General features: G+C 37.2%; 1 protein-coding gene across 3 annotated transcripts in view; it reads left to right on the forward strand.

Annotated features, from left to right (window-relative positions):
* scalloped (TEA domain transcription factor 1 homolog scalloped) overlaps nucleotides 1–25798 on the forward strand; it is a 156864-nt gene that overhangs the window by 68107 nt on the left and 62959 nt on the right. For 2 of the 3 annotated variants that reach the window (XM_018548743.1, XM_018548760.1), the window contains exon 2: nucleotides 2798–2878. In XM_018548743.1, the coding sequence (XP_018404245.1) occupies nucleotides 2842–2878 (37 nt within the window). In that variant the 5' untranslated portion in view covers nucleotides 2798–2841. Of the gene's footprint in view, nucleotides 1–2797; nucleotides 2879–25798 lie in introns of those variants that run through there. The other variant, XM_018548752.1, reaches the window with a different exon arrangement.

Here is a 25798-nt window from a genome sequence, read left to right on the forward strand (position 1 = left end):
TGTAAACAGAGAAAAGCTAGATATGCATCGAAATAAACGAGAATTGACACATCCATGGAATGCCTCTGATTTAAAGGAATATTTCCGATGCCGTGTACACATAGAGATATGTGTATCAGAAAAAAATCAACTATTCGTTATGCCGTTCAAATGGACGGAATTGAAATTGCAACAATTTCACGTGTTCGTATACTATTTCTATGCTGAATATTTTTCGAAAAATTCGTCAAAGCGATGAATTATTCCGCACCATTTGTTTTTTGGACTGCTGCGAAAAGAAAAATAGGAAACTGCAAAGGTCAATAGAGCATAAATTTGAGTTATTTCGAGTTGAAAGATAAAATGTGATTTGCTAAAGAGAAGTTTGCGATATTTTGGTAGAGTATTGAAATTTTACATACCATATACTTTTCTGTATATTAATATTCAATGATATACGCAATGTTATGGCTTCATTATTTTTATAACGTTAATTTTCCATATAGTAATTTATTAAATAATATTACAATAAGAATTTCTTTACATTGTTTACTGCAATCGATATGAACAAAAAATGTGAAATATAGATACTCATTGTGTATTTATAAATTTTAATCATATTTATTCGTTGACTTTTTTTTATTTCTCTATATACCTTTATTACTACACACACACACACACACACACACACACATACACACGTCAATAAATGTAGTAGCAAAAATTTAAAAGACCTATTAATCTATTTTTGATAGAGATTTAGGTGAACTTATATATGAATATCCTTCTCTGTCACAGTCTAATTTACAGAAAATTGATTTATTCTATTCGAACTATTTCTATAACTTCCTGATATTCGAACTCCATATCATTGCTCCATAAGCTGCATTGAAGAGTTTTAGAGACATTACTCAATTGTTGGACTCTTAAAATTTTCTAACCTTTTTTTGGCTGACATTTATTTTAAATTTACAAGTTAAATTAGTCTGTTATGTAAATAACGCAAATAAATGAAGGAACGCTAGATATGATCGAGACTGGATCTTGATATTTAATAATATTGTATTTCTGTGTAAATTTTAAATACATTTTCTAATTATATAATTTTTCTCCACGTCAAGTTAGATTTGAAATGCAATCATAAACTGAAGCTGAAATAATGTCACAAATTAAATTGACCGTCAATTGCGTTTCAAGTACGACAGTAATCACCGTGTAGTTTAATTGGAAGATGACTTAATATTTACATAAAGTATTATTATAGATATCAAGATCCAACGTCGACTCTATATTTGACGTTTTCTTATTTATTTGAATTATTTTAAATTTTACAAATTCATTCTTCGCATATTGCTATAGCAATTTAATACTGGATTTACGATCGCTTTTACTCATCGTTTTTAATTTCCATCAGTAAGTTAAATTTAATATTAAATTAAACTAATTTAAACAATAGTTCTAACTCACGTTTATTTATTTTTCTATTATATGTTTAACTCGTCTTCTAGCCTTCGTATATATATATATATATGCATATTTTTTAAATAAAAACAATTTGCGAAGCTTTATATGCTGCAACGTACAATAAAATCTCTCATTTGAACGTGTACGCGTCATAAACGAACGGTCGATTTTGTTAATTAAACGAAATTAAACGAAATTACGTTCATCGCCCTGCGTGTCGTTTCGGGGTAATTTGAGGGGATGTGTGTTTACACACATTTGTGGTAATGTGTGCATGCGTGCAGAGCTGTCTCATTGCTCTCCACGCTTTCCGAAGACGCTAGTAAGCGTAACCGCGAACGGTGAGTTCGCGACTGTTGCTCACCTCGTATAACTTATAACGTGCCGATTTCACCACAGAAACATTGCACGTGTGAAAGTTAGGACGTCCGGTCTTTTCGAAAGAAAAACTCACACGCGGATATAATTATTGCGCTTTGCTTCGGCGGATTTTCGATCGTTAATCATACCTGTTCGACGAACGAAAGAAAACTTTAACTTATTTTTCTGTTGCACATCTTTTTTTATTTAAACAATAATAAGTTACGATCCCGATTGGATTTTAGTGACAATAATATATACAATATTTCTGTATATTAATTAATTATTAAAGATATTTTCTAGTTTTTCGAACTGCGCATCGAACACAGCCAGTTTTAAACTAAAGCTGGAATAATATTATTAAATTAAATTGCTTGTCAATTTAAAAATAACAATGCTTTTATACATACGCACACGTTTTTAAATATATTGTATATAAGTATTTTAAAATACTGCAAAAAATATCAGAAATTTGAATCAAACCAAAATTGAAATCTGAATATCCCGATTACACCCGGAGCGTGCACTTCTCCAGTTCGACCGAGGCATGTGATTAATAAATATCATAATTGTTGTACTTATTATTACTAAATCAGATAAAACAGTTTTTCTGTGAAAAAATAATTATTTACTCAAATTGAATCAATCTCAATTATATATCTACAAGACTATTATATGGAAGTTTGGATGTTGATAGTGATAGAAGCTTTTACTCTCATACTATATATTTACAATAATAAATATTAAAAGCTAGATTAAATCTTTTATCTCTATTTAAAAATGGGACTAGAAGTTGCAAAACGCAAAAAATGTTTTAAACCAAAATTACAGACGTATAGTTTATAGATCACTTATTCAAAATGCACCCTAAATACTCTTTCTCTTCTTTTTTTAATTTTAAATAGATATAGTACTGTATTTTAGTGACTTTCGACAATCGCCTAACACGATATTTATGCTAGTCTATATGTGACGATCACTGTCTGCATTATAGGTGTACCCACGTCGCCGTCATCCTGACCTGCCCGAGAAATCCTCATGAAAGACTGGGAACTCAGTACTCAGAATAGCATCGGTATCGTAGACATTTCTTTTTTTATTTTTTCTCTTTAGACGGCCCACTTTACGTGGGCTATCTTTTTTTGGAAATAAGTTATTTAAATTTCTTCTCTCTTTCTTGTCTTTTACATCTGATTTCTTACTTTGTCATAAAATATGGGTAAAACATGGTGGTGGCGATAGTATAACAAACACAATTAGGACTATATGGGTAGTGATTATGTAATTATAACGGTGATGGGTGGAACAAATCGCCACGGCAACGGTAGGCAATAACAATCTGGAATTGTCATCAAATTTTGCAAACAAAAAAATCTGTCGTAATCTATCTGTCATAATGTTAATATTGTGTAGCTACATCTTATAACAATGGTTATTTCTATTTTCTTTAAAATCCTTGCTGAACTCAAAATTAATTGTACAATTATATAAACGATTCGTTATGATGTGTAATATGACTTCATTTTAATTGTTTTTACAAGAAAAAGAAGTATATTTAGTTAGAAAAATTTAGAAAAAAATAAACATTCAAAATTTCTCTTTAGAAAAATCTTTTCGGAATATATATGACTTACGATATTAAATAATAAGAAGGAAAACTGTAAATATGAATATAGTGCGACAGTTTATGACCGAATAAAATACTATACAATTATTAATTAGAAATAAAAATATGAATATAAATTATTTAATTTAAGACGATGCTTCCAAGAAGAATTATTTCCCTTACGTTTCTATATAAATTATAATATAGAAAACAGACAACAGCTCGTGTTACATCATAATTCATGAGACATAAGAATTCTGAAAATGTCGTTGAGTCAAACTAAACCGGTACTCGGTTTCTGTTACGTAAAATCCATCCAAATTGACACGGATGATTCGCAGAATTCGCCGGCCGCTTTAACCGCGCGCGATTCTTCCAATATAATCGTTCCCTGTCCCTCTTCTTTTTTGCTTCTTTGTCGGATTGATTGCGGCGGACCAACATCGTCATCGCGAGCCAGCAACGATCGTCCTTTCGTAGAATTCCCTAGTTCTTTTCTGTGTCGCTGGTTAACCAGTCGCGTCGCCTCGCCAGCGCGTCGTCGCCGTCTCTGCGTCGAGAGTGGCCGCAACCGCGAATTACTTCGCAATTTCCCGAAATTGCGCAATCCATGCGGGCTAATGGCCGCCAGGCCGCCACTGCCGCTGGTAGCAGCAGCGAGTGGCCGGGAACAGGCGGGGGCGGGAGGGCGAAATCATAAACTCGGCTCGAGCGTGTGTGTACTTGTGAGTGCAGTTGCATTGAAAAATATAAACGCGTGGCCCGTTACTTTCACGAACCGGGGCTACCTTACGGCACAACACCAACCGCTCTTTGCCAATCGTTCGGGGCTCTCCGTTTTGCGGTTTACTACGTCATAGAGAGGACCAACCGACCTGATATTATCGGCCACGACACGCTCCAGAAGGCAATTGGGGGTTGAATCATTCTCGGTTAAATCGTCGAGCGTGCCGTTGGTGTTCACTTCCCCGCTGCGATTATTGTGGAACTGTGCTCGAGTTAAATCCGGTGAGCGACCGCAATCGCGAAAAATCGCACGTTACGCATGCCGCGCTTAATTCTCGTACAGCAGGTTGTGCTAAATTAAAATTGTAGATTTATTTGATACAGAGTGTAAGAGATTTCCTCATATTTCCTTTCATATATACGACCAATCTGATGGTCGCGTTTCCTTAATAAAAATTCAATTGCATGTTTCTTGATATTTTTCACTCGCGATACTTGTCGAGGTTAGCTTCGCGTACGCGAAAAATTCTGCTTCTGTAAATTTACACTTTTCTAACGAGAATATTATTTAATACAATCTGATATCTTATTTATTTAGAGAGAAATTAGCTAAAGAAACCGTGAGGTGAGTTTTTTTTTACATAATTTACATATCTAATCGTTTATTTATATATTCTAAAAAGTTCAAACAGAGGATACGAAGTTAAATGTAATTTGAATTTCATTTACGAAGTAGACTCGCGCGCAACCTGTTCGTATATTATATCGTGTTTTGAGTATTATGCAAGCAGCACTAAACCGCGTGTGTCTGATTCTATCTATGCCGCAACATAATAACAAAACAAACAGTTTTTCTATACTATTACAACGAGTTTCGTAGAAATTACGAAATATTACTTAAACGGTAAAAAAAAAAAGACTAATTAAATACACTCAGAGCGATTCTCCGAAGTAACGTGTGAAATCTGGGAGGGGGTGGGTGGGAGGGGGAGGGGGGGCGAAAACGAGAAAGAAAACGCGTATCGGATAATTAGAAGTGGCGGGCAAATGTCACCGTGCAATCGCGCGATAAATCTGCTTGAACTCTGACGCAACTAAACAGGATTTTAATGGTGCTAATGGCCATCGGATTTATCGGTAGTACTCACGCGCGCTCATTCGCTTTGGCAACGACATGATAAGCCTTGTTGTGAAATACACTGGGAACAGGTAAATTGATCCGTCGAACGTATCGACGTACGCTATTACGTCGCCGTATGCACTTATACTTTGTTACAATGCGTATAGAAGCGTAATAATACGGAGTTCTAATGAAGAAGAGCAACTTAAGAGAGATATGTTCATTTTTTTAAATTAAAAAATATTGCCTAACAAATCCATGTTTGGAAAAAAAATATTATTAATCTAACGTTTGATGAATTTCATACCATTAGCCGAATATAGTCTTTTTCTAATTGGCGAACCCTGAAATATAGACTTTTAACTTACAGATTGTAAAAATTGTTTTCATTATTTGATGCAAAGTTATTTTGTTCATCAGTGTAAAATCTGTATGAAGCAAATTGATCGATCCTGTAGTCTTTCTGTTATGTATTGTGAATCTCAAAATTTATGTGTATAGACTTAACTCAAGAATTCGTTGGAAAGATTTCGCTAAGTAGTACAATAGGTTCGTTGATCCAGATTCAGACGCGAAATTTCACGAAAGGTGATTTTTTCAGAATTGAAAAATTCTTACATCTGCATTATAATTCGTATAAAAAAAATTGATCTACGCGAGAAAGCTTGTATATTCGAGATATGGGAAAAAGACAGACTGCTCCAAACATTTTCTTACGCGACCTTCCGAGTTTGTTGTCACGAGTTAAATACACCCATGGATGCACCATGTTGGAATAGAGTAGAGCGCGACGTTACAATAGCGTGGCATTGCGGAGAGGTTTGTGCCGGGCAAAAACCTGGGATCCGTTATTTAAACGAGGCACAGTAAAACCGATTTTCCACGGTATAGTTTTAACTTCGTGAGCGATGGCGCGACGGCGGCATCAGCGATTGTGCAAAATCCCAGCTCGCGCGCGATGTATGTGTATCGGGAATACGTATATTACTCAGAGTGTAATATGTACAGGAGAACCGGGCCTCGAGGTGTATCGAGGTCGACCGGTTCTCCAGCAGCCGTCAGTCGTTAAGGGACATTGCGACACACGTGCACGCGTGGTTGTTGTCCCTCTCGTCTCTTTCCCCGCCATCCTCCTCTTTCTCTTTCTGTTACCACCGGAGAAAAGAACTTTAGGAGTTGCAAATAAATCGTTATTTAGCCACGTACGTTGCGCCAGACGATCATCCCTTTTTATCTCGATGATTCTTCGTTGTTTCAATGTTTTAAACACATACAGTGTAGTCGTTTTTTGATAGTTTCAACATCGTGATTAAAATAAATCTAATAATTTCGTATCTAAAGAATGTTATTAACATTTGACGAATTCATGAGTACATTGCGTCAGTTGTTTGAATTTATTTCTAATCTATAAAAGACATGGTTGACCTTTCCACATGGTTTTCTAACCGTCTGATGCATTATTTACGGAATGATTCTCCACGGCACATTAATGATCTGTTACAGGTTACTTCACATAATTCGATACTAGGTGTACGGTTTTAAAGATTGCTCAAAAGTGAGCCGAAACGTGTAACACCATGTTCTTCGTTCAAATTCGATTTGTGATTTAAACTTAATTTTTGTACGCACTTTGTTTTCCGCGCTTAATTCTTATTCTGTCCTTTTTTTATTACGTAAATTCGATACCACTTTAACAACATCAATAATCTCGAATTCTTGGTATGCCGATACTGCGGTTGACGTCACTGTTTGAAATTTTTCTTCTATATCTAAATCGCACAAGGCTCCGATGCCGCAGTTTATTTCACGTCAATAACGTGCGCGCGCGATGTCAGTATTATTTTTAAATTCCTGGAATATTGGATCTTTGTTTCGTAGAAAATGGTGTGGTGGACGACTGATGCTGTAGTTTATTGCGCATTGCCACGTGGCGAGACGTCTTCGTCGTAGATCTTTCAGCGGTGCACGAATGAAGATGGAACCGGAGTAAATGAGCGCGGGCGCATATTTTTCTTGGCGGCGGTTTCCAATTTTACGTCCAGCCTGACGATACCTCTGAAACCTTTACTTCTCTTCCGTCAGCTCGAAACGAGCTCCGAGATCAGCAGCGTTATTTGTATGGCGTTAAACTGTATTTACCTCCGGTACTTTTCATCGTAAAACCTAAAAGCCTACCTATTTGCGTAAAGTCGTTTTAGATTTACGGATGAGAAAGGCAAAAAAGCGGAGGAACGTAATCCTGAGTTTGTGACTCGATACTTTTCTTGGCGCACTTACGACCATGATTCTGATCGTAAAACTCGAAAAAGTACTCGCAGTAATCGGTCGATACACGCGACCGATTTATTACATTGCGTAGCGTTGTAATAAATTACCGGCCATACGAAATAAAAATATGGAGACCTGCCGACATGAAGGCGTAACCGGAATATAGTATAATATATTATATATATATATATATATATAAAAGAGCTATATTACGATGATAATATGCCTTTGTAACGATTAAGCGGGACAATTAAGTATCTTCCATTAGAAGCTAAAAGAGCGTTGCTGATTCCAAGAGAAAATGAAAATTTAATTGAAAAGTCCTGAGCGTGCGCGACTAGAAAAATTGACATAGATTACATGGAAATTATCTCTCTCCTTTATTAGATCATTTTTATGAATTCGTAAATACATATTATGTAAGAGCCGATCCTCATTATTAAGAACAAAAACGTCTATGATATATTGAATTAACATAGAATAAAATAATTTTTTTCGTTCACATGGAATTTCAGCCAGCGATAACGCTTATCATGTTTGTAAACAGTATTTAAGAAGCAGAGCAGTCGTGTTTGAGTACGTAGTTGTAACCACGTCACCGCAAAGAGAAATTATTTTTTACCGTGGTTGAAGCTTTTATGATTGAAGGAAAATACATCATTATTTCCAGGGTCATTTCAATAGTGAAATCTTCATATTATATAACTTTTTGTATGAGTCAATTTTGCAATGAAATTATATATTGAGTATTCATTAGAGTTTTAAAATGGTAGTGCAGAAATTTGCTGATAATCGTGAATTATTTTCTTACACTACTTTTTTTTTTAAAGATCTTCAATGGACAGAATGACTGACTGATTTTAATATCTGTATATTTTACAATTTAGATTTTAAATTTATTTTTCTGTTATATATCTTAATTTATTTTTCTGTGCATATCTTAATTTTGATGTTTACAAGAGATTACGTTCAGTAATAAATATTTCTGTAAATTTTTTGCTGATTTTTTTCAGTCCTGCTACTTTACATATGTATTATAGATATATTAGACAAAAAAATTTTAAGTAGTTTCTATTATGAATCTATACAGAAACCAATTGAAACAACAAAATCTAGAAAATAAAAAAATTAAAAGTTATGGTTATGTATTGTAATGCATTGTTATTTGTGTGTAAAAGACGGAGATACAAATAATGAATAAAGAAATAAATCATGATTCTTCTCTCAAGAATCGTGTAAGAAATATTTCTGTTATACATTCTCTTTTTTATCTCTATTATCTGTAAAGCATTTGTAGATAAAAAAGGATCTTGGTTTTTTTTAGGATTTCAAGACATTCTACAGATAGTTTCGGGTAAACTGCTCCCTCCTATAATTACGACCGACGGGCATTCTGATACAACAGATACGCAGATTGGAAATGCATATGACTATTTAACGGTTCCCCAGTACAAACTAGGTACATTGATATCACAGTCGGCTGAACGTTGTGAGGTAATTAACCCCGGAGTGCCCCCGGGGATGCCGCGGAGCCACTCACGTCGTTAACAGCCGCAAATAATTAATTGTTAATTAAATAATTATCAGTTACCGGTGAATCGATTATTAACAATCGACGGACCATACATATAGCGATGTTCCGGGCAGATGCTTAGAAAACATGTAAATCGATCAACGATAATATACATTGTCGACCGACCGAGAGCTCGTCGCTCTGTAAGCGCATTACCGATGCTGGTGATGCTACTATAATAGATGCACGTTGTTGTAATACTTAATATTGAAAACGTCGAAAATGATATATATTGACTGTAATACAAACAATTAATTTTGGATAAAAATAGAATATACACGATTGAGTCTGATAAACGCGGTTGAATAATTCATATCGATTAATAATTGTAACTTTCCAAATTACCGTTAGGGTATTTCAATTTTTTTATTGCTGATTAAGAATCTAATAGTTCTGTGGAGATATACCATATCTATATATAATTTCTCCTTAATCTTTTGCAATGAAAAAGGTAAATGAATTTTATCTGAATGTGTGCTAAATTAACTACGGATAAAGTAGCAAACCGGTCCACTCTCTGGTTATCAGTGATTTACCGCGACGTGGCAAAAAAACGTGGCGCGACCGATTGTTGGCGGCAACATTGTGACGGGGTACCGGGATGCGGGGTGCGATGAAAGCTGTTTAAGATCTCGGTACGATTGGCATGTGATCCGCGCGCGCGGCGTGTGCACGGGGCCCCCTTGGAAAATCCGGTCGAACCGGACGACTTGGCGGCGCGGCGGGATCATACGGGAACGACCATGTCGGTGCGACGACGTTCTCTCCCGCCGAGATCAAAGGCAAGGCGAATCTCGACAAAGAAACCACTCGCGAACCCGGAGAGAGTCGGTTGAGACAACGCGCGGGGGTGAAGAAGGGCAACGGCGGCAATGCTGCTGGTGGTAGTGGTGGTGTTGGTGTTGGTGGCGGCGGCGGCGGAGGAGGAAGAGGGATGACGATTCTTCGTTCGCTGTGCCGGTTGAGAAATCACGCGAAGGTGTACCGACGATCGTTAGGACGATCGTCGCGGGGCCTCCTCGGGAGGACGACAAAAAGGGTTGGTCGTTTGTTTGTCACGACTCTTAATGGCCGTCTTCGGACGAGTTCGTAATTGGCGCGTTTGCACGCGCTCTTTGTACACCGTCGTCCCTCTCTTTCTCCTCTTCTTTACCTCTCCGGCTCTCTCTCTCTCTTTCTCCCCCCCACTCTTCCTTCCTCCTCTCCTTCCTTTTCTTTCTATCGTTCTTTTGCAGTCCGTTGTTTTCCGCCTTCGTTCGCCGTCGCACTTGTCGCCCTTCCTTTTCCACGGGACGTCGATGTCGTCTCGTTCCTTTTTCCATCGTCGCGATTCTTGTGCCACCCGCTTCGCATGTTTCCTCGAGCGTCGCCGTCGCGTGGTGTCGTGTGTGTTGTATCGCGTCGCCTTCTCTTGCTATCGTTCCTCTCCGTTTACTCAGCACGTTTATTTTTCGCGAGTACTCGTCCGCGATTCGTAAAACAGACGCGGCCACGCTGAAACCGCTCTTTGTCGCGACTTCACTGATAGTCTTTCGACGCCTCGCGGTCTGACTACTGTTTGTCTCTTTCCACTTGCGCTCGCTAATTCAACTATTATTTTTATACGTTCCAAACTTGGACAAATAAACGTACGCACCTATTTTTGCTAAATGTTGAAGTAATTTTATCGTTAATTTTCTAATTAATTATCTAATTAATTTAATTAAACTATATTAGACATCAGTTATTTCTTGAAAAATTAGGTATTTTATGCTGCAAGATCTCTTATTTATTTCTTCTAAATTTATTATTCTTGAAAGCTAGTATTTTAGGGAGACTCAAATTTTTTCTGGGTCAATTTTACTATAAATGACTTAACTACCACGCCACGTGAATCGTTCATGGTATTTTTGTTTGTATTTGTTATATTTACCAACTTTTATATTATTATTTTTATTATATTTGTTAAATAAAATATTGTGATTAAAAAATTACAAATGTATAAGGAAGAAAGTCTAATATATCAAAGTTGTATCACATATAATAATTATATTCCATGTATATGCTACATAAAGAATGATTTTATAAGTACATTTCTTTTGATAATCAAAATAAAAAATCAAACGATCCGAACGAAAGTTCAACATGGATTACCAATGATCTACGCGACACAGAACGCGATGTTAATACCGAACCTAACATCATTTATCCCAATTGAAGTTTTCAAATATTTATATTTATAATATGATTTTCATGTATAAGTACATATCATTAAACATTACCACTTCATGCGGTAGTTCTGCTTATTGTCTCGTTCATTCTCTCTTTATATATTTGATTTTAAAAGATATTTAAATCTTCTACACCATGCATACGCGCGAATTTCTCTACAGCGGAAAATTATTTTTCGCATTTAATGCATTCGGGTGCAAGCAATAATGTGTATCTCTTGTCACTAACGCCGTGAGTTAACGATAAACGGGGGAGGAGGGGGAGAGACTCGCATTTATACGGCAAGTTATCTGGCTACTGTAGCATAACTTTTCACCCTGGGACATGTTCGCTGACTGCATGGTGAGCCCTAGCAATGGCTGACCGGATGGATTCTCGACGAAATTGGCGATGGTGGAGGATTAATCGAGCTTTCACAATAAACGATTCCTGCCCGTCGTTCCGTTCCGACCGAGTCGACACGGTGCACCACGTCACGTCGCTTCGCATCGCGTCCGGGGCTCGTCCCCTCAAAGAGGAACGAGATTTGTCGTTTGCTTGTCGAAATGAAGATCCCTTCACGTCACGCTTTGCAAAATAATCGCGTACACCCCGATAAAGGGCATGATTCGTTCAATATTTTTGCATAAATACACCACGTAAACTTATAAATAATTTATGAATATGTGTATAATAGAAACGTTAAAGACTATTGTTTCGTATAAAAGTATTATCATTTGTGAGTATATAATATTAGATTATTTTCTTCTTATGACATTTGTCTGTTTTTTTAAGCTGTAATCTGAAAAATTTCTATGAAAATAGAAATACAAAGTGCTTAAATAATCAGACACACAGTCCGATTTTATTTAAATACTTAACGATAAATAACCGTAAATAGAATAGGTATAGAATGAATGTCTCTTTGTGTGTGTATTTATTTATATTAATGTGTTTCTCCAAAGAAGAGAGATAACTCTAGTAATGCGTTATCTGATTTCTTCGGAAATCATTAAAGTCGAGATTTAATTATGAGGGGGTTAATCAATGGCATGTTCGCCGAATGTGCCGCCTGGGACGTCCTTGATTGTGCTGACCCGAGACAAGCGCCATTACCTCTGCTTTGCGGTTTTAGTGGTTTCGCAATGAGTACGAGATCCTTCTATGCAAGGATCGCGCGGTTTACTTCCTCATTGCTCGGTGAATCAACGTCTCATCAAAGTTACTCGTGTGTTTTTTTTTTTCTAGCATCTCCGACAGCAAAACAATTCCATCGTTACTTTCCAATATTTTATACGAGTTAGGATTTCAACAATAAATTATTACAAAAAGTTATTTATCAGGAAGTACTAATTTAATTTTTAATATCAGTCAGTTTTAAGTTATTAGGAAAAAGATTTTCTCAATTTATCTACATACAATTTTATGAGTTAAATAAATAATTAAATTATTATTAAATTATATAGATAATAGCTTCTCTCGACGTTATTTTCCATAAAAGTTTGCGCAGAACATTGCTATTTCTTATACGTCTGGAACATCCTGTATCATAATTTATCGCGGACATCGCTGTAAGCAGTTGCAATGGTAAAGTACTCAGCAAACTAGTAGATATTTACGCATACAAGTAGTTCTCCGTGAGACGCGCGCGGCGTAAATTCTTGCCGGGATTTCTGTACCGATAGCCTTTCCCGCGCTTCGCTCCAACGAGGCGGATCTCTTTCCGCGTATGAATCATCGTTACATCGCCAACGTGTGGGCCTGGTGCATAGCGAATCGCGCGCGTTCTCTCGGCGAGGTCCGAGGAGGCTGCTCGAAAATCCAAGCCTGACTCGCGCTAGAAAGAAAAAGGACGAATTATCCTGTCGGAAGAGCCACCGCAACTCTTTGTGCGAGGGAACAGCTCTCTGTCGTCTCGCTCGACGAGTCCCGCGCGTCGAACCTTCGCTTTTTCCTCCTCGCCTGCCGCCGCCGTCTCCGCCACCTGCGAGCGCGGCTTAATGAATCGTAACCGCATTACCGTGTTGCGCAACCACGCGTGCATTACCATAATGTCCCGCGGTGACTAAGAACCTCCATCTTGTACATCTGTGATATTAACGTGTCCCGACGCAGCCTGTCCGTGTCTTCGGGCACAAATGGAACGAACCGGCTGCGGGTACGAATGATGACTTCCCCGAGACCTGAATCTTCTTAATTTTTTTTCTATGAGGAGAAATCTCTTCAAGTGTGTGTAATATATTACGTATCCCATTTCGTGTAACGAGTCATTGATATAAAAGTGGACTGAGAATAAATGCATATTAATTTTGCATAATTCTAATTTGATTCACACTCATCTGTGATCCTGAAATTTCTGGAATTGTAAAAAAAACATTGCGATAGAAAATTGGAGAGTTTATTACATTTTAACTTTTTGCTTAATTACATTTTAACTTTTTTATTTTTTTTAAATGTTGAAAAAATTTTTCCATCCCACTTTTTCACAATGACTCGTTGTATAGCAGGAATATAAATTGAAAAGTTCTTCCGAGAAAAAGATTATTTCGCAATGCTTCGTGACAGCTGGAGGTTTGCAGCTTTATTAGTTTCCATATATAGATTTCCGCTTCTGAGATCCGGATGCGATAATGGTCGTTGGTGCGCGTTTACGGGCATCCTACATTTATGGATTTATTTCCGCGTTGTACGCGTGATATTTACTTTACCGTCCTATACGTGCGGGGCTCAAGCGTAGATTAATGCGTGTGCACACGACGCTATTAGGTACAGAAAAAATTCGGCGCGGCTACACGCGTGTTCGAAGACGGGGGTAATTAGTATAGCGCGCGGGGCTTCGCAGATCCGATGACGGAACATTCAATTCTAAGTGCACACGGCCTTTGCGAATCCGACACTCGGCACGCCACGCAATTAACTATTTCGCTCGCGTGCATTTATCGCGTTTGTCTAATCTGGGCAGATCTTATTTCCAGAATATCAGTTTTAATTTTTTCAACTTACAGACGACAGCACCTATTTAATGTACATACGTAAAGACTTCGTTACATAATAAATTTAGACAGAGATCTAAAAATATGAGTTAAAAAAAGTACTTACGTAAAACGGCATTAAAAAAAAAATTTTTAATCAATGAGTACTTGTGATGGATATTAAATGTTAAAATCCCTGAATATATTATGTAAGACTTTTGTATTATTTCTATTTTAAAATAATATATCTGTATTTTATGCATTATATATATATATATATATATAATGAAATAAATAATACGATTTTTAAGGAGAAAAGAAAGTATTAAAAGTTTTTTTAAATTTTCATTAATATTAGTTAGATATAGAAGGTTTAATTTAATTTTATGAAATTATTCGCTGAAAGTATTATCATCAAAAGCATTATGTTTTTTCAAATAAACTTATTGATTACAGTTTAAAATATAGTGGAAATCCGTGTCGAGAAGATAGCGTGAATAACATAAGAAGGTGAAAACTACCGACGTTAAAGTGCTACATAATAAGGTCTTTTTGCTTTTTTAACTCGTCGTTCATGGCAGATCGATACTTATTGAAAATAACTCTGGAGCAGGCCATAATGCGATTATTTATAACGAGATACGATCATACGCGATCTGGAATTTCCCATGAGGAGACCGGAAATCTCCCCTTTTCGCTCGTCGAAAACGACGGGCACGAAAGCAAGAGTTTCGCTGAGATTTAATGGAGACTCGACGAGTTCACGGAGAGTATAAGTGGAGACGAGTGAGACAACGAAGGAACAGAGAGACTGAAATATTAATAGATCTCTGTCCTGGCTAATTTACCGCTTCCGTTTAAACCGAGGTAGCGACCGGTCTAGATACTGGGAGACTTTACTGGAGTCGTTGTCCGCGCACATTCTTCGATTAATGCAATTTGATTAAGTTTCAATGATTTATTTTGGAAAGAAACGAAAGAAATATACGAGCCAATAAATAGTCCTTGATTTGTAATAGATGATCTGAAATAGAATTTGGTTCTACATTTAGATATGATTAAATCAGTTGTATCGCCTTCTACCGTTCGAGGACAGACCTTGGCACGAAATTCAAATTTATCGCGCGGATATGATGCAGCATTGAAGTATCGTAAAAGTGAAAATATTCGATAGAAGTCGATCTGTCAGTATTTGATAGAAAAATACATTGGTAGAGAGAAGACGGAAAATGTAGATATTAAAATTTATCACATTTAACACATAACGATAGCAAAATTAATTAGAATCCACGTTAAATCTATTTCCAACCAACCGGTTGCAGTAATTTTATATCTGAGAGAGAGACAAAAAAAATTACGTGGCACCGGGAGTGAATGAAATTTGATTTAGGTTGCGACTGCATCAATCAAGTTGCATTTTGTTACGGTTGAATAAATTTCCTTTAGCTCTCTCCGCGATGTAAAATATATGTAGAAAATTTTACTCGACGCTACCGTGTATTTTATTGTATCCCATTTGGATGAGTAACGCCACGCGCGTAATTCAGTTATTACGCGGAGAAAATGCGAATGTTATCACGTGGAGCTTAAATAACCGCGAATGATATACAGGAAGGAAAAACGAATCACATCGTCCCGTTCGGTCGCGTTGCCAGTAATTGCGCGTCGCATTATTCAAACGATCCGCGTGCGTACGATCGCGGTGTGTTTACACGCGTTTGCGCACACGCATTTACGAAACGACGCGACGAGCGTGGGTGCATTATGGGCCGTGAGTAATGCGGCTTGCATTGGCGTGGGCAACTGCGGACAATTTCGCAGAATTTCCGTTGTTTACACCCGCGTTTTGCATGTCTCTTGATCGTGCATTAAGGTTATTACAAATTGATACGTTATTATAGGCATTTAATTTGACAAGTAATTGAATGCTGCTCCGCATAAACCGTTATGTAAATAGCTTAAAAGTTTTGTGGCGATTGCATCGTCACAAGTATTCAGCTTCGTCAGTATTGGTATTTGTCAGTGCGAGACAAAAGAGACATACGCGCATATACACATTTGACGTACATAACATATTCATTTAGATACGGCTATACACGAACCGTCGCATATCGCTCGCGAAAACGAAGACAATAGCCCTTAAACTTCTAAATTTGTTTCGACGGTCTCGAGTTTCTTTTTCTTTTGTATTGGTCGCGTATTAAAACAAGAGTCTAATCAGATTGATAATGTGAGAAACATTTTAAACTATACCCTAATTAATTTGTAATTTGTCATTTAAATGATTGCTTGCTGCGGATGTAATTGAAAGATTTTAAATTTATAAATAATAGTGACGAATAATGAACACTACACGAAGTAATATTTTAGGTATAAAAAAGTTGCTAGAGAGATGCGAGAATGATCGGACAAGAGAACGTGAGGTCATGGGAAAAGAGTCGATTTCGAGACACGGGCCAATTTAGACACGCTCCAATAATGTAACACATCGTATAGTAACAGTCTGTGTAAAAAACTGATGTTTTGTTAATCTCGCCACCGAGACTCCGACTATTTTATTTTACGAACCTACAAATGAACAACCAAAATTTCGAAGGGGTAAGATCTTTCCACTTTACAAGTTATGAAAAAAAAAGCAATATTCGTATGTAGCAAAGAAATGTTACGCAAATTTATATTTTAATAAAGTCATTTTTATTTACTTTTAAATTTATTTTGTGACAATGTTATTTATGTTCTTTTACACTTTTTAATGATGACTGTATATACATATGGTATGTCAACTTGATAAAAAACTCAGTTTTGAGGCAGTTTGTTTATATAGAGTTATTTTTACAAATCATAATAAACTCGTCTAAATTCTGATTTTCAAGTCAATGAAAAAAATTGTCTACTCTCATCGTTAAATGTCACATGTTGGTGGAAAGGCTGTCAGAATATAATAAAGAGAAAGAATATTTTTCAATTTCTACGTGAAGGGAAAAATTCCAGTCAAATTTGCTAAATGAACGGTCACGGGCTGCCGAATCAACATTTAATTACGCGACTCAGTTATTTCATTCTCTGGTGTAACGAGAATTTTTCCGTTCCTGCCTCGGTGCGCCCCGGCAAAATGTAATAAATCGTTTGAGTAATAAAATATTTATCCGTCGGCCGGTTTTACGTCTCTACCGAAAACATCTTTTTTCTCGATTTATAGCACGATCATCGATCGGGTCGCTTTTTAAGCGGAATAAAGCTCTGGCGTAAATTGTCGTAAATTTATCGTTAATTGGACGGTCTTTTTGAAAAAAAAAAAAAAAAAAAAGGAACACGGGCCACAAATACAAATTTTACCGAGAAATTTTCATTTTATTAAATAAATTAGCTTCCTCCAGCATTCAGTACTAAAGCTATTTTATCATAAATTGGTATAAAAATATATATATTTTATTCATTGAAATTTTATTTACAATATATTTCTATTGTTCCCTTAATTTAAATATCATCGCGTGTTTTTGTGAATTCTTTCAGCTCGAATTTATACATTGAGTGTATATATGACGGAAATATATTCTACTGTATTATAACCTCCTCCAATCCTGTGATTGTTTAAAAAATTTTAATTTTATAGAAGGATAAATTCATTTTATTTGTAATTCTATTTACACTTGGGTGATGAGGGGGGGGAGGAAGGGGAAGAGAGTGTGGAAAGTTATTCTGGCCTTGCTATTGTTCCTGGCCGAACGATTTCAGCGCCCGTAGAAATCTGACGGTGTAATTGGCGGATAATTCTCGAGAGACTGCTACTCCGGATGCCGGGCGTATTTGCGCTTACTCGGCAAAATTCGTCACGCGGGTCACCCTCGTTGCCGCGCCATCCAGCGATACGTTCGCGTCACCCGGTACTCTTCTCTCGTGCACGCGAGAAATGGACAGAGAGGAACAGATAGAAAGAAAGAGAGAGAGAGAGAGAACCCAGCCAACGGACAAACCACAGGGATGCGCGCGTTCAACAGCAGCCTCCTCTCTCTCTCTCTCTGTCTCTCTCTCTCTCTCTCTCTCTCCCGCTCGCCCTTTCGTATCCTTCCATATCCACTAACTGAATTAACCGGTCGCAACGGTGTACCGTTGCTCGACGTACGGCGCGCGCGGACATGCACGCATATTGCGCCGACCGATCCGCACGAACTGCACATATCCTCTCTGCATATGAACGCCGCGCGTCGGCCCGACCCTCCGGCTGCAATATATTACCGCGCGCGATGTCTCGTGCAATTTACGTACGATTATGCAGATGCGCCCGGGAGTGCGCCCACGTACGCTTCTGCGGGACGGGAGGGCAAGACGGGAAGGACGAGCCGACAAGCAGAGAGAGAGGAAGGAAAAAGGGATGGGTTCGCTCTTGGTTGTGATCGTATCCGTCAGATCACCGTTTTTTTTCCACTGAATTTTTGCTGCGTATGGCGAACGCCATGGTACGCTGCAAGTTTTCATTACGAGTTTCCCGAAATCTTTGACAAGAAAACATTTTATTTTTTAATTAATGTTTATTAAGTATAAATTTGTATTTATTTCTTATTAATGAGACTTATTTAATTAATTTTTGTTGCGCAAATAAAGTAATTTGTTTGTTATGCGAGTTTAGGAATGTAGCTCCGCGGCAAAAAAAGAATGGATTGAAGAAATAGCGTTGCATAATATATAGCGCGTGTATAAATAAGATGGACGTATAATCGATTTTACGATTTTCTAACTCCTTTCAACTTCTCGTTGAGAAGCACTTTGCATAGACAGGCAACCGAAGCGATTCTATTGATCTATTGGATCTCGCGATTTGTTCATTAACCTCGTATTCACTGTTTATCTGATCGAGATATCAACGAGTTGCTTTATTTATTAGCCAAAGTACCCCGCAAACTATACATCATGCAGTTTAATTGAAAATTCTTCAAAATCTATAATATGTCGTCAACAGTTTCCTTGAATACGAATATAATACGTTAAGGCTAATTCTACAATGTGCTTTTTGTTTCTTGTTTCTTGCTGTTTGTCTCTTATCTTTTTGATCAAAAAGGTAAGAGACAAACAGAGACAAATAGCAAGAAACAGGAAACAAAAAGCACCTTGTAGAATTAGCCTATAAGAGTTAGAAGAAATGTTTTATTTCCCAAGTTTTTGCAATTACTTTCTCGCAGAACTCTTCATGGGAGTGAGAATACGAAATACATTCTTGGATTAGTTAAACACAGATCTGAAAACAATTTTATTAGACCATTATGGAGGACGCTCGAGCTCGTTGCTAAAATGTCAAAAGTTGTAGCATGCACATCATTTTTTGAGTTCCCTATACAATTATTTTAATGGATATAATTATCTTGATGGTTAACGAAATTATTTTCAGATTTGTATTCTAGCTAAATTTTTTTGTGTAGAACTATAAGCATCGATCATTATAAATTGTACAATACTCATTATTACTTCCAAACGATTAGTAATATCAAATATATTGTTCAATATAATATTGATTACCTATAGTTTGCTTTAGACTATCGCCTTTTAGATCTCACCTTTTCTCCTTTGAATGAGAATCTTCCGTGCGTGATCATTCGTTGAGTTTGGCCTGTGCGAAAGAGCAGGTCGACGAACCTACGAGAGTCACTCTCGCAGGCCGAGCACAGAAACGACATTTCCGGCGGCGCGCGAACATAGTTTTTTTTTTTCTTCCCGCTTGAGGACGTGTTTGCCTGTATAAACTCCAATGGCTAACCAATCGGGTCACGTTGTGTCGACTCAGTGGGAAACTGGCCGTGCGACGACGGTGTAATTGCCTCTTTAAAGTTAAACCGACTTGTAGCACGCTGTTCCGTCTTCTTCGTTCGCACCTTCTCTAAACACTCTCGGGACATTCCGCAGACCGCAAAGCGGATTTCTCTGCGATTCTTTTTTAAGCATGCGTTCCTCGCAAATGGATTCCGCTCGTGAAAAATAATGAGGATTAAACCGCGAAGCGATAAAATTGTTGTATCGTAATTTAGAAACGACTGGTTATTTTTTAAGTACTTAATGACGCCGTTTTAAATTACAATGATATTAGCGGTAATTTTGTGAATATCTATTTGTATTATACACAGATTGTTCAAAGTATACTATGTTTGAAAGAGGGAATTGTAGAGTGTTAAACAGCGCGGATGTTGAACAATTTGTTTCTGATTTTTGTAATTATATACATACAATCACCTATATTTCTGCGTTTGTCATAAATAATTTCCAATCTTCTGTTAGTCTTAAGTATTCGTGCTGTGATAATGTATTCCCCATCTAACAGGATCCTCGTTTTAGATCACCGTCGGCTGCGATACGATATACGTATGAATGTGCATCTCGCGATAACAGGAAGAGCAGGCGGCGGAGAGGAAAATACGAGTGGGCAGATAGCGCGCGAGTCCGCTCCCTCTTCCCTTCGGTATGTACACGTGTAACCGTGCAGCCCATTAATCCACGCGTGTCGCATTGATCTATCATTGTCCTGCAGCCCGCGGGTGATGTACACATCTGAGGTTGATACATAATAGATCGCGAACGCGGTCCGGTACGACGCAAATAGCGGCTACGCGAACGTCGAATACACGTATGGTGTATACACGCTCTTAAATGCATGACGTGCAGCGCGCGCGCGCGCACACATACACGCGGTCTACACGTATAAAAGTCCAGTAACCCAGTTCTCTTGCCTTTACCCCCTTGGTAACACGCGGCACCCGATTGTGCCGCACGAATGTGCACGGTGCTGTAGTACCGGGTCGGGTGCACCGGTTTACACAGTTAGTGGATTGCGCGAGTAAAAGTAAAGGAACCTCTCGACGGAAAATAAGAGCGAAAGTGTCCCAGGATAAAAGCAACGTAAAAGTATCCGTTTAAGTAATCTCCCGTTTGCTTTTGCTACGACACACTTATGGTAGACATTGACAGAACAAAAAGCATTGCGTACAGATGGATAAGTTTATTGACGATTTGAATCCTTGTACCTTTTAAATGCTCCATGAATCATGTCGGAAGTCTGATTACGTATCCTAATTTGTTGATAATTTCTCGGTAGGATTCATTTACGTACCACTTATTCCCTTAGTTAGTAAAAGTATGCTTTTAACGCACTATCACTTGAACTGTCATTTGAATTGTAACAATACATAGGTATATGCTGACAATATGAAATTTTATCAAATATATAATGCACTCAAATTATACTAAGAGATCAGTAAATAAAAAGAAAATCAACTGGTGAAACAAAAATCTTATGCAGGAAGAATGATTTTCCTACTTTATGTCTTCGTGATTCGAATATCTCGTCCGGAAATTAAGCCACATTTAGTTCACGTCATGTAATCTAAGTGTCGTCATGCAATTTAATTCAATTCAAGTATTAACACGCCGCGAATCGATCTGCACTTCACGAGCAATGGACGCCTTTTATATCAAGATTACTTTGCGAATCTCAGCGACTGCTGCAGCAGCGGCAGACAATCCCATCTCGCGACCCACGTAGACTTCATCTCGATAAAATCTTCTGTCGGGTGACACTCGGTATTATACGTACGAGCATGTAACAAACCGTGCAGTGTCGCGTTCGCTTCTGTCGATTTCTATTTCATACGTTTCTCCACTACTTTGCCGTGCATAAAGCGACTATCAGACGTATGTGCGTGTACGTATGCGCTTGTGTGTGTATGTGTGCGGTTACTCCGCTCACAGAAACTAGCGGTTTGCGGCATCGCGACCAGTTCTTGAATGAGGCTGCGAATGGACTTAGGCACCATTCGCAAAACCTGAATCCGCACGCGTGCACGAATCTCATTTTGGATTAAAGCATCATCATTGGTTTATTTGTCATCTTAAATTTTTTTTCCGAGCTTAACAGAGTAATTATGTAAAGAAAATTAAAAACAATTGAGATTTTTAATTCTTATTCTGTTCAAGTTTAAAAATCATACTTTCAAACACAATATTCAATCAAAGATCGTTTAATGTAACAACATAATTAATACGAATACAAAGCCTATAACAGTCTAGCTTGGATCTTAATTGCTCATATATAATTTCACGTGAATTTATATACTAATATGTGCAGTTTTTCTAAACTTGCGCGCTGAACGATTGTTGGTCTTGAAACGCAACTCTAATAAACTACCATATTATCACGAATTAAATTGATTACCAATTTAATAATTAATTGATGCTCTCCTGTATCGATGTTAAACTATATTAAAATCTGAAAATAAATAATAATTCTTATTGCGAAAAATATTATTCGACCGAGAGTCGAACCTGGATTGTTTGCTTTATACGCAAGTGTGTCCTAGCCAATTAGACTACCGAGGCTTTAGTAATATTCCCAGCAATAACTGGTATAGCGAGGCGTCGAGTGGCTCACCACGGCGCGATTAACTCGCGATTTGTAGGTCAGAGTTCGATCCCACCTGCGCCCAAAAATGCGATTTTTCTCGTGGCTAAGGAGCCAAGAAATGACTCCACCTGGTAATCAAAAGATCTATGGTTAAATTGTAGGTCCTATATGTATGTCAATAAATATATGCTCCTAATATCTGAGTAAGATAGGATTCTGTAGACCAATCACTCATGAATCTGAAAAGACAAACTCATTCGAGAAACGAATATAGACCTCGGACAAAAATGGAAGAGGCCTGATAGACTATGCTCCACATAAGGAGATAAAAGGGGTCATCATCAATAAAAACTAGTATATGTGAAGTAACGGACGTTTTCTTTTAGGTACGTAAATAAAGCTGGACTGTTATAGGCTTTGTATTCGCATTAGTTATGTTAATACTTTTAAATTATATTTTATTGGATATCAAAATAAACCGTCTCTTTTAAACTATGTTTACATATTACTAGTGAAGAAAGAGTGAGAGAAATTTGACATAGAGCTGAAAAAGTTCCAGGACTTTAGAAGTTTAAGCATCCTCGACTTCGAGATGCAAAATTCTCTAAGCAAATAGGTAAACGTTGAGAAAATAGACGCAATGCGTTGAAAGCTTCTTATTCATAGGTCATTATGCAGAACGCAAGTATGCATTATACAAATGTATTCCTTGATGCATTCAAAGCCGACTTTTTCTCTACGGAAATTTAAATAGGAATAACTTAACGTAGTAAGAAATTTCTTTTATGTGTTTGAGTTTTACGAAGAATTTGACATACTTTTATCATTCGGATTATCATCAATATTGTCCGCCTTTACATTTGATATATTTTTTTTAATTTAACAGTGTAATATCTATTTAGCATTACTGTTAATTTTAATTTTAATTAATCCGCCAGTGTGAAACTAGTGAATGTCGAAATTTACGAGAGGGTAAAAGAGAGAGGGAGAAACAGAGAAAGAGAAAAAGGATAAAGCTCGTTTGTGCTTTTCGAACTCGGGAGGTCTAAACCGCGCCCTTGGTTTTAATGGCAAGCGAACTTTCCTACTCCCCGAGTTTGAAGTTCCAGGTAACTCGATTAATGGATACTCGGTTTGCCCGGGATTACTCGTGGCCGTGTAATTGAGTCTAATTCACACCGTGGCGCACCCGTGACTAATGATAAGGCAAGCATACCTGAAATTTAGTTTGTCGGACTCGGGCGCATTTCCCTTTTTTTCCTCCCTTTCCTTTTGTTTATCCCTCGTTAATCTGTTGCTCACGTGTGTTGCGATTAAGTATGGCGATATTTTTCTCTTCAACACTTCATATTGTTTTTCAAGATAAAATAGTTTTCGCGGTTGCGTGAATTAGGTGAATTTTCATGGAACAATTCACTTTTCTGTCGACGATTGCAATTGACCTGACCCGCTGCTCGAAAATTGTTGGTGAAAGGGAATGACGTCAACACATTTCGCTGTATCACAATTTGCAAAAAAAAATACAATTGTTCTCATGCGTAATAAAAGATAGTTTGACGTATTTCATATATAAATTCAATTTTTAAAATAGAAAATTGAAGTCTATTTATGTGAAACGATTTTTTTGTCAAAATCATGCTTCCGTATCATTTGAAGATGTGAATTTATAACGTAAAAAAAATTGATTTATTGGAAAATTGATTTAATTTAATTTTTATGGTTACATATTCGAGACACATGAATTTGTTATTAACTTTTTTTACAACCAATTTTTTATAAATTTCTATTCTATTTGTAAAAATGGGATTGACGTATTACCATCGTATAATATAAGATGCTTCGATATAAAACATTAAAATTGATAATCTGATATATCTTTGACTATACATAGGTCATTAACAAGAAAGGAAAGATTACTAAATGAACGGTGTAGATATATGAAGTGTCGAAGATAATATTGGTTTTCGCATGAAGTATAGATACGGATATTATTCACCGTTCTTATATACGCCGCTTCTCGAAATACGTGCACTCGCCTCGAACACTATACTCTCTGCGGTCGACGTTACTGAATATCTTTCGCTTCCAACTATTGCACGTTTACAACGAAACTTCCAGGACGCTAGAAGTCTAAAATTACTCTGCCATTCTGCGGGATCTATTACCGTGTCGTAAACATTCCGTTATATTACGTGCCGCAGATACGTGACATACGATTTTTCACGACGATGCACACGGATTCGTGGCCAAAAATATGGAACACGTTTAAATAAATTGCGATACGTCAAAACAGTCTGCGTACTGCGGAACGGCCACGAATTATAGTCGATTTTATTTATATGTGGAGTGAACGAGAAGTCTAATATGAGTCAAGTGCCAGGAATAAGATTTTCTGTTACAAGAGAGAAGAACGATTCTTTCTTTCCGGTTACGTATATGTTGGAAATGTATCGCGTCATTGTACACACCGTTTCCCGCTCGAAGGTTTTCTAAAGGAATAAGTGTGCATATAAAAGGCGCAGACGTTACACAGCCGGATGTCGCATATTAAGACGAATTAGCGTCATTTATTTAGAGAGAAAAACCAGAAGGATAATAGCCAGGCGTACGGTATAACGAGTAGCGTAATAATAAGCCTGGTCAGTATCCAGTCCCTAGACAATCTCCCGATGGCGAGAGCCCTTCGACCCATCTATAAGGACTATCTTTAAACTTTCGCGATCTCCGCCGAACCTTGTAATTACATGTATCTCTTTTCATTCATTCTGTACCTTCAGTAGTATTGCCTGAAAACATACCGCCAGTTATTTTTTGCAAAGTCGATTTCAATATTACAATTCTTTTCAAATTGGAAGTTTACAATTTCTACAACGTTCCTTTGTGCTCGGATTATGAAGTACTTGGATATCATTTATACGTACAATGATAATTATTTACAGTCTAAAACAAAAGAAGGGCAAAAGAGCCAATAATGTAGCAATGCTTTAGTTCAACTAATCATATCACAAAAAACTAAAACAGCTAGGACTTGCTACATTATTGGCTCTTTTGCCCTTCTTTTGTTTCAGATTGTTTTATACTCTCAGAGCCTTATTAACATTTATTATTTACAATGTGTGTTCCCTAATGAAATAAATAAATATATGCATCTATATAT

The sequence above is a fragment of the Cyphomyrmex costatus genome, unplaced genomic scaffold (genome assembly GCF_001594065.2).
Source record: "Cyphomyrmex costatus isolate MS0001 unplaced genomic scaffold, Ccosl1.0 scaffold123, whole genome shotgun sequence".
In the NCBI taxonomy this organism is placed as follows: Eukaryota; Metazoa; Arthropoda; class Insecta; order Hymenoptera; family Formicidae; genus Cyphomyrmex; species Cyphomyrmex costatus.